The sequence below is a fragment of the Gigantopelta aegis genome, chromosome 11 (assembly GCF_016097555.1).
Source record: "Gigantopelta aegis isolate Gae_Host chromosome 11, Gae_host_genome, whole genome shotgun sequence".
Lineage (NCBI taxonomy): Eukaryota > Metazoa > Mollusca > Gastropoda > Neomphalida > Peltospiridae > Gigantopelta > Gigantopelta aegis.
This window is the reverse complement of record NC_054709.1, coordinates 29747097-29758008: the sequence shown is the minus strand read 5'-3', so window position 1 is coordinate 29758008 and position 10912 is coordinate 29747097. Positions and strand designations below refer to the sequence as shown.

The 10912-nt window shown below is 38.0% G+C and overlaps 1 protein-coding gene across 1 annotated transcript; it reads left to right on the top strand.

Annotated features, from left to right (window-relative positions):
• Positions 1-434: 434 nt before the first annotated feature.
• Positions 435-1448, top strand: LOC121385131 (octopamine receptor Oamb-like). Its single transcript, XM_041515668.1, has one exon. It carries the CDS (start codon positions 435-437, stop codon positions 1446-1448), a length of 1014 nt encoding a protein of 337 aa, XP_041371602.1.
• The last annotated feature ends 9464 nt before the right edge of the window (positions 1449-10912 follow it).

The following is a 10912-nucleotide window of genomic DNA, read 5'->3' as shown; positions in this document are numbered from 1 at the left end:
CTCTCTGTCTGTCTGTTAGTCTCTCTCTCTCTCTCTCTCTCTCTCTCTCCCCCCGTCCTCTGTCTCTCTCTCTCTCTCTGTCTGTCTGTTAGTCTCTCTCTCTCTCTCTCTCTCTCTCTCTCTCTCTGTTTCTCTTACTCTGTCTCTCTCTCCCCGTCCTCTGTCTCTCTCTCTGTCTGTCTCTCTGTCTCTGTCTGTCTGTCTGTCTGTCTCTCTCTCTCTCTCTCTCTCTCTCTCTCTCTCTCTCTCTCTCTCTCTCTCTCTCTCTCTCTCTCTCTCTCTCTCTCTCTCTCTCTCTTCTCCCCCGCCCTCTAGAAAACTAAATAAAAAAGTCATATATTACTTTGAATCAACAAACTGTTTCCCACAGAATTAGTATTCCTATTTAACTTGCTTATTGGATTTTTGTTTTCAGATTCCACTTGCTTCGTATAATGAACGACAGTGGCGACTACGACTGCAATGCGGTGCTGGGGGCCGCGGGATCGACAGCAGTCCCGCCCTGGTCCCCGGCCGCCATATACGCGTACTGCACCATGATACTGATCCTGTCACTCGCAGTAGTAGCCGGCAACTGTTTGGTGATCTTCGCAGTTGCCAAATTCCGCAAACTCCAGAGCCGCACAAACGCGTACATCGTGTCGCTGGCGTTCTCAGACATCGGCCTGGCGGTCCTGGTGTTGCCTCTGCACCTCTACGAATCTTGGAATAGATGGTGGGATCTACCCCAGTGGATGTGCCAGGCGAGAGACGTTCTGGAATCGAGCATGATTCATATTTCAATAGCCAATCTGTGCGCTGTTGCCGTAGAGCGGTATCTGGCCGTGTGCCACCCATTCACACACACGAAGGTGACCACCAGAATCACCGCCGTCATCATCGTTTTGTGCTGGCTCGTCCCTCTTGCCATCTGGATCATCTACGACGCCAGCGGCAGGCGCTACGTTGGTATTGAAGACTTACGGTACTGTCTGTTCCAAGCCGGCAACTGCGTGTATCTTCTGAACCAGTATGACTATTACGTTCCTTCTGTTACCATAGTTTGGGTCCCTATGGCGGTTATCTTTATTACATACGGGAAAATATTTGCCACGGCAAGGAGGCATGCTCGTGCGATACAGGCGTTACCTGGAGGCGAGGAACGAAGGAAGAAGAACAAGGATTACCTGGGCAACACCAAGGCTGCCAGAATCCTGGGCATCGTGGTGGCATGTTTTGTGGTCTGCTGGACGCCTGTCAGTCTCGCCTTTATACTAGACACTGAGATTGGTTACGGGCTTGTGTCGCCCTTAGTTGCTCAGGTGTTGGCGTGGCTGGGCTATCTGAACTCGATGATGAACCCCATATTGTACTACATATTCAGCCAGGATTTTAAAGTAGCCTTTAAAACCATCTTCGGTTTCAAGACGGCAACGAATCAGGAGTTGGGCTCGATGCCCACTGGATGAGATATGGGGCGTGTTCAGGACGCACAACGGTCGCGGTCGCTCGGTAGACCAAATATTTTGTTAGTCGTTAAATGAGATGTGTGAAATCAATGGAAATATATTTAAGTTTAATGAAATCTGAGCACGTTTTAAAGTAGCACTATTTGGCGTCTAACATAAAAATGGTTATTTAGACTTAGGCTCAATTATAGTCAGCTATAGTCCGTCCCACAGTGAATGCCTTTTTTTTCATACCATGGAATTAACTACAAGTTATTCATTTCACAACCGAGTGTTTTCTAAATTGCACACAAAAATAATTGTTTGTTTGTTTTGTTTTTTGTTTAGTTGTGTGTGTGTGTGTGTGTGTGTGTGTGTGTGTGTGTGTTATTTCCAAAATACTATTACTTTTCATCGTACGTCAAACCAAACTGAAATTATTTACCCCTCCCCCACAAAAAAAACCCCCACAACCCCCCCCCCCCCCAAAAAAAAAAACACACAAAAAAACCAACAAAAAACCCCATCTTAATAGCATGATGGGACGGACTATAGGTGTCCGTCTTTCAAATACACTTTATCACAGGGCAGAATACGTCACGGCGTTTGGTGTGCTGACTAGGACTTGGATTTTTTTTTTTTATCCTGGGGGTTGTACTTATTACACTTCAGGCGGGCGCTGTACTATTGAGTTACACCCTGACACGACGCCCCCTCCTCCACACACGCACACACCCTCACCCTTGATAGGTTAGGATACGATTAGGACTGTAGTTTTATCCTTATCAATGTTGAGATTCCAAGTGTTACAATAGTTATCAAATATACTCTTCAAAAACAGTAGGGGAACTCTAATAAGAATTTACAATTGCCAAAATTGTAAAGTATATTAGCTGTAGGGAATGGTTATATGATAATAGTGAATTAAATGGGCAAACATTACAATCGGTAGTTCAGTATTACAGTAGGTTTTATGACCACCAAAGATCTTGAAGCACGATCGGGGTCAGAAGTGAAATTTGAAAGTTTGAAGTCTTTTTATCAGTAAATCGCAAATTCAAACAATGAAAATGACTAAAAACAAAACAAACAACTGTATGATCAACAGAATGAAAAAGACTGACAGAAATAATGTTCCACAGTTATTAATGGACCTTCCTGGAAATGGTCAAAATCGAGAATGACACCCCACGCAACTGCGTGATGCACGTGCAAACTATGAAATGTGTTTCGGTGTGTTGATAAACAGACCTGAACGTTCTTTACTAGGAAGTCTGTGGTCAAAACGTATGTTCTGTTTAATATTTGATATTAACATTAATATTTCAGGTTTCCCCACGTTTTCGAAGAGTATATATTTAAATCATTGTGCATACTTTCAGAGGTTTCAGAGGAAATTACAGTATTGTCTGCATTTAATAGTACAAAAATCTCAATAAATTTATGCAATTTATTTTGGCATTTTTCTTTTATTATGTCTAGTAGAGATACTTGAAGTAATTTGTTTTTCAAGATCATTTAGAAATACAAATGTTAATAAATTTGCCCGTCTCACACCTGTAAAACTTGGAAAAACAGTCAGATTTCTCATTAAAGGGACATTCCTGAGTTTGCTGCAATGTTTAAGATGTTATCGACTAATAGAGACTTTTTGACGACTGTAATTACATATCAAATATATTTTTCTGCATAAAATATTTGTGGCTGTATATTAAACGTGTTTCTGATCGTTATAATATTTGTACTGGGTTAAATTTCATTTTATTTCCTAATAAAGATTTTTTCGTACGTACGAAATTATTTGAAGACAAACTCCAGTTTGGGCTTCTTACAAATATTAAGAGGACCAGAAACACATTGAATATACAGAAACTGATATTTTAAACAAGAAAATATTATTAATATGTACGTTTAATCGTAGAAACATTTGGTAATTTTGACACATAGTCTTAGAGAGGAAACCCGTTACATTTGTCCAGTAGTAGAAAGGGATCTTTTATATGCACCATCCTACAGACAGGATAGCACATACCACGGCTTTTGATATTTAAGTTGTGGTGTACTGGTTCAACCGACGGGGATCGATCTCAAACCGACCGCGCATCAAGGCGGCGCTTTATGACTGAGTTACGACAATTGGAAGGGCGTGTCCCCCCCCCACCCCCCCCCCGAGTAATTTCACACAGCATAGACTATTATTGACGTTCTTAATTCAAAAAATAATAGTAATTCAAATGTGTGTGTGTCGGGGGGGGGGGGGGGGCAAAGAACCGAATCCACCTATTTTGTCATGCTGCTATGGGCAGAAGTTTGAGGGGTTTTTTTTTGTGTACAGATTCAAATGTCATGAAACATTACGGTTGTTCGTGGATGGTATTTTACAGTGTTAACACATATATAAAAATAACTTCCTAGTTGTTAAGGCCATCGGTCTACAGGCTGGTAGGTACTGGGTTCGGATCCCAGTCGAGGACTGGGATTTTTAATCTAGATACCAACTCCAAACCCTGAGTGAGTGCTCCACAAGGCTCAATGGGTAGGTGTAAACCACTTGCACCAACCAGTGATCCATAACTGGTTCAACAAAGGCCATGGTTTGTGCTATCCTGCCTGTGGGAAGTGCAAATAAAAGATCCCTTGCTGCTAATCGGAAAGAGTAGCCCATGTAGTGGCGACAGCGGGTTTCCTCTCAAAATCTGTGTGGTCCTTAACCATATGTCTGACGCCATATAACCGTAAATAAAATGTGTAGAGTGCGTCGTTAAATAAATTTCTTTCTTTTTTTTCCTAGTTGTTAATGGCATGGAATATTGTACAATCACTTACTGCGAAACGCATTTTTGTTGTTTTGAAGATGTGTAAGGCAAATACCCTACTCGGTGACACAATAGTAACGTATTCATTACTGATCAATTGCAGCACAAGCTCTACTTGTTTTCAATTCGTATGTAACGCTGATCATCAGTAACACACTTCGTCCTGTCAGTGCAGTTTCCATTTTCAAAGATGGCGGATATTTGTTTACGTTTTAATATCAATAGTAACGTTACCATCTGACAGAGTAAAAAATCCAATATTTACATATTTTAATGAAACGTTTAATTAATAGTGGATTTGTCACGAGTGTTTTAAATATATAAAATATGAACCGAGTCTATTTTAACCGGTCTTTGCTAAAGCTCTGCTGATACAAATTAACGATTAACTATACGAGGTTGATGGGCTAGTTGAGTTTTATTTGCGAATTCTATTTATCCTATAAGTTACCCATAATACCCATGTTATAAATCCATGTGATATTTACCATAATCAACTCTGTTAACGTGTTTTTAAGTCAGTGGGTCATTTGCTTACATGCCAACAAGATCTGTATACCGGAGTGTAACGTTTTGACAAGATTTATTTAAAAGTGCGTCACTGTTCTATTAATTGCGATAGTGAACTGTGCATTTAGTATTATTTATATCGTACTTGAAGTAAAATATGTGGTATTAGACTAAAATACTGTCAACTGATAATATTGACAAAGACTGTTCTATTAATTGTGATACTGAACTGTGCAGTCAGTATTATTTATGTTGTACTTGAAGTGAAATATATGGTACTGGACTGTTTTCATGAATACTTACAACGTGATTACTTATACTACAGCAGACGATATTCTAACTAGCTATGTTTGCTTGAACAGTTACGTCGACTATATGATCGAATACGTGCATGTGCTCTGTATTCGTCGTTGTTTTTATGTGTTGTTTTTCTGCCAGTTTTTCCTTTTTCCTTTTCAACATTACATATTACATTCACACTGGTATTAGTCAGTACTGAGTTGATATATATTTTGTTCGCCTTGTTTTAATGAATTATAAACGATGAGTTACGAATATCTGCTGAACTATTCTGGGGAATACCTTGACCTATATTATTTTCAATAACCAATCACAAAACATTCTTGTTGCGTGTCACACATAATTATGTGGTGGCACCGGTTTTTTATTTTATTATTGAAATAGTTTACAGCATGTACTATACTGTAACAGTCGCGGATCCAAGGATTTTGTGTGTGTGTGGGGGGGGGGGGGGGGCGTGCATGGTTTTTATGAATAAGTTAGCATGTATAAGCAGTGAATGTTTTGTAATTATTTTTTTATGGTGGACGACCATTTTTTAAAAATCAGGCATGTGTGCTGGGAATTTAGGTGGGGGTGTCTGGAGAGCGAAGTTTATAAGGGATTTCAGTCATGCTCCGCCGGAATATGTATTGATTTTTTTTTTTAATCTGCTCGAGCAGGGACTGGGAGGGGAGGGCGGTCGACTCATTCCCTGCACACACATCTGCAAATGATATAAAGATAAATTAATCACCATGAGGTAAACTGCAGTTGTGTTGGATCTATTGTGTTTTGATAAATATATTATTACAAAAAACTAAAATTCGGGCGAAATGAGCTTTGCACGATGCACTAATATTTCCATCATTTCTCCCACAATATTAGTTGTAGTCCATATAAAAATTAGTAGTGCTTCGTTTGAAACCCTATTTTATACATAGCTAGTTGGCGGTAACGCTAAAATTAATAAATGTTGTCTTTCAGTTTTGGGTATTTTCGTTTTATTCGAGCTCAAATTAGTGTGCTCCTCTCCCCCTCCCACCCCTACAAAGCAAAACAGGATCCCGTATGCTTATGACTAGAACATCAGACCTATACCAATGGGCGTGGGTGCGTCGAGGGTGTACACACCCTCATCGACACTGTCCTTTTTCGTGTTACCCAATACTCCCAAAACATCGCGCGGTAGGTATAGACCTATATAATATGTGAAAATTACCGTAGGATAATGGTTTTCAACAGATTTAGAGTAAGTAATCGTGCTTTTTTTTTTTAAAATATGGTGATAACAAAAATTTTAAAACTAATAATTAAAACAAAAAAATTCCGCGTGCTTTAGCAGGACGGACACTCCGTTGTGTAGGCAATGACCCGAAACATTGTTTTTGTCTCAAAACTCGTTAAACAAATTATTTCATGCAAATAAAATGTTGTATTCAGGATGTAATAATCACAAATCATAAAACGATCCTACATTGTTGATAATAATATCAAAGAAAAATCGCAAAAAACGTCAAAGTGTAGTTAACCTATATTATCGCCGTTTGACCCAGGTACAAATACAATACTTCGCGGGTCCAACTGCCAGTGATTTCTTTTACTCCCTCTATAAACATGTCAGAAGAAGTTGCACAAACATAGATTCATGATTCCGATAATAATGCAGGACTCACATTTTCTACGTCCACTCGGACTACCGTGCGTCACGCATAAACGTTTCACGTTTTTGACTTCTCAAACATTTCATAAAGGAACATTCCTGAGTTTGCTGCATTGTAAGATGTTTCCGACTAATAAAATACTTCTATGATTAAACTTGCATATTAAATATATTTTCTTGTTTAGAATATCAGTGTCTGTATATTCAATGTGTTTCTGGTCGTCTTAATATTTGTAAGAAGCCCAAACTGGATTTTGTCTATAAATAATTTCGTACGTACGAAAAAAACATTTTTTAGGAAATAAAATGAAATTTAACCTAGTACAAATATTATAACGATCAGAAACACGTTTAATATATAGAAACTAATATTTTATGCAGAAAAAAATATATTTGATATGTAATTACAGTCGTTAAAAAGTCTGTGTTAGTCGATAACATCTTTAAAATTGCAGCAAACTCAGGAATGTCCCTTTAATCAGTTCCAACTACATTTTGTGCCACACATAAACAAATTCTGAGCCCCCTCTCAAAGGGCTTAAGCGACAGGGCCCAAAATGAAAACATGAAGCGGCATATAAGCGTACGGGCTCCCATTTTTGTTAGAGATGCAGGCAGATTTTTGCCAGAGTTAAAGAAAAATCCCCGAATCTGGATAACAATTATTCCTATTAACTTTACTGCCAAACAGCAGGACCGCAGCTAAGGGGAAGAGTCAATGGTGTGCGGGAAAAGTTTATTTTACTTCATTATTTTTATTTAACGACACCACTAGAACACATTAATTTATTGATCATCGGCTATTCGATGTCAAACATTTGTTAATTTCGACATAGTCTTAGAGAGAAAACCCGCTACATTTTCCATTAGAAATAGCCCAGTGACTTAGCCGACGGGAATCCACAGGTATCCCCATCCAGAAACCCGTAATACAAATGCTATAGTTACATATATAAAGGAAAGGAAAGAAAGGAATGTTTTATTTAACGACGCACTCAACACATTTTATTTACGGTTATATGGCGTCAGACATATGGTTAAGGACCACACAGATTTTGAGAGGAAACCCGCTGTCGCCACTACATGGGCTACTCTTCCGATTAGCAGCAAGGGATCTTTTATTTGCGCTTCCCACAGGCAGGATAGCACAAACCATGGCCTTTGTTGAACCAGTTATGGATCACTGGTCGGTGCAAGTGGTTTACACCTACCCATTGAGCCTTGCGGAGCACTCACTCAGGGTTTGGAGTCGGTATCTCGATTAAAAATCCCATGCCTCGACTGGGATCCGAACCCAGTACCTACCAACCTGTAGACCGATGGCCTGCCACGACGCCACCGAGGCCGGTACATATATAAAGAGTATACTCTTTATTACTTAAAGTTACTATGATATATCTGACGTTGTTGTTTAGGGATACCTGTGCGGGAATCAATCCCAAACTGACCGCGCTTTACCACTGGGCTACGTCCCGCCCCTGGTGTGGGGGAAAGGCAGGGGGGGGGGGTTAAAATAAAATAAAATTGCTCTTTATTGATACTGATGTTATTTCACTATACATTGGTTTTTTCTCAGTCCTTGAAAATTATATTTTTTGAGAAATTTGTTTTGCATTGGTTAACATAATTCACAATTTCACCCTTCTCTTGTAAACAGCTGGGAGCTTATTGTTACGTCATTATACAGTGATTTGCAAATAAATTCATTTGAAACATTTTATATGGGGGAAAGTTTCCCCGTTTTAGTGTCTAGGTAATGTTGGACATAATATCCACGATTTACAAAAATGTGTTGATGGTAGTATATGCATTTGACCCTATTATTCAAAAACAAAATTGGCTGTCTACTTAATTGACTTTTTAAATCGAGTAGTATGGTTAATAAATCACAGCATAGACTTAAATTAAAAGAAAAATATTATTTTTAAATTAAAGGTTTCATAATTATGAATGAAAAAATGGTATATTGAAATTTGCAGCTGTTGCCATAGTAACATAAACAATATAACTGCTACAAAATGTTAGCGTTACGTAGGTGGATATTCTTAGTATATGTGTGTGTAATTTCATGCTGAAATGACAACTGATTTTAAAAATATTACTAGAAATGTATAATAGTTAACGTTGGACATTATGTTCATAATTTACAAAAAAGCGTTGATGGCCGAATGTTCAGTTGACCCTATTTGTTCAGAAAAACAGTGGCTGTCTACTTAATTGTTTCTTTACATCAAGCAGTATGGTTAATAAATGACAACATAGAATTAAATTAAAAGAACATTTTTAGTTTTTAATTAAAGTTTTCATAATTATTAATGAAAATATGGTATATTGAAATTTGAAGCTGTTGCCATGGTAACATAAATAATATAACTGACTACAAAATGCTATAATTACATAGGTGGATCTTCTTCGTATATATGTGTGTGTAATTTCATGTTGAAATTTTAACAGATTTTAATAATATTACTAGAAATGTAATATAGTTAATGTTGGACATTATCTTCATAATTTATAAACAAAACGTTGATGACAGTATGTGCATTGCACCCTCTTATTCTGAAAAAAAAATTTGGCCGTCTACTTATCTTTTTATTTAAATCAATCATTACGGTTAATAAATAACAGCATACACTTAAATTAAAAGAAAAATAGTAGTTTTTAATTAATGTTTTCTTAATTATTAATGAAAAAATTGTATATTGAAATTTACAGCTGTTACCATGGTAACATAAATAACATAACCGTCTACAAAATGCTATCATCACGTAGGTGGATCATTATGGTATATATGGGTGTAATTTCATGTTAAAATGTCCACAGATTTTAATAACAATACTAGAAATGTAGAACAGGTGAAAATTCTTTAAATTTGGCAAAAATAATTCGGCAGGATAAGGGTAAACATGGATTTCAATGGCAGATGACATCTAATATATGACGTCACAACATGAACATGGATTGCGTCCTTCTAAACACTGGACAGAGCAGACAAAATTTATAACTACATTACTAAACAGTAATCACTAATTTAATTTTAAAATGGCCGCCATTAGCCACAATTTGTATTGAAAATCTCAGATGCTAAGGCACATAGAACCATGGTTCCAAAATTTATACTCATGTTTTAACACGCTATGAATCCAATGGGGGCATATAAAACGTAATAATGACGTTCGCCCTGAACCACAAAAGTAACGCATCCAATTAAAATACACTAAATATTCCTTATCAGTGGATACAGAGATCGGTGCATTACGAAAATTGTAGATAGTGCACGAGCGCCACCTATCGGAAAATCGGTGATTGTTTCCTATTATGGAACAGCGGGATGGAATGATGTGACGTAATCTAACACATCATGATATGCGATGATTAAGATATAATGCACATTAGGTCACATTAATTTTGTCACATGCTTCAGAGGCTTCCACCCCTCTTGAAGAGTATTCCATAAAAAAAAAAGTAAAATGGCAGACGGCGAGAAGTCAATATAAGTGACATGGCTACAATCCGGTATGTGGAATCTGTGTCATTGTAATGTTTTTCTTCTACGATTTCTGTCTTGGCAAAATGTGAGGAATATATATTGGTAATTAAAAGTTGGAATAATTTATCGTTGTTGAACGGCGCCATATATAATAATGTAGGTAATGGCCACGACTTGGTGAATTACTGTTAGATCAATTGATTATTAGTGTTACAGCGTATTTTGGTACTAATAGCCTGTTAGAGGCGGATCCAGAAAGTGTAAATAGGGTAGGATTCCAAAATTATAAAAAAGCCAACTTTGAGTTTGTCTTCGGCAAACGTATCAAGCTCCTGAAGGGAGCGAGGTCTCTAGTGGGGTCTGGGGGCATGCCCCCTGGGGAATATTTTGCAATATAGATGCCTAGAGACGCGTTTTCGGGGAAATATAGTGTTATTTTGCTACTGTTCTGTTTGGAACAACTTGTGTGAGTAGTATAAGGGCATGTATTGCCCCATGACCTACTTTCCGTGACCGTGACCTACTTTCTGTGACCTAGCTATTGAGGTCCGGTGATCTACTGACCCGGCCCCGACCTACTGACCCGACCCCGTCCTACTGTCTCGGTCCCCCGACCTACTAACCCGGCCCTGACCTACTTAGGCCAGACCCAAGAGTATAAAAAAGGTATTTTTCTGGAATGTTTCATTCGCTCACCGAAAAGTCTACAGATCAGATCTACGTTAAT

Excerpts from the sequence above, each read along its gene's own strand:
- LOC121385131 (XM_041515668.1), top strand. The coding sequence starts at position 435 with ATGAACGACAGTGGCGACTACGACTGCAATGCGGTGCTGGGGGCCGCG.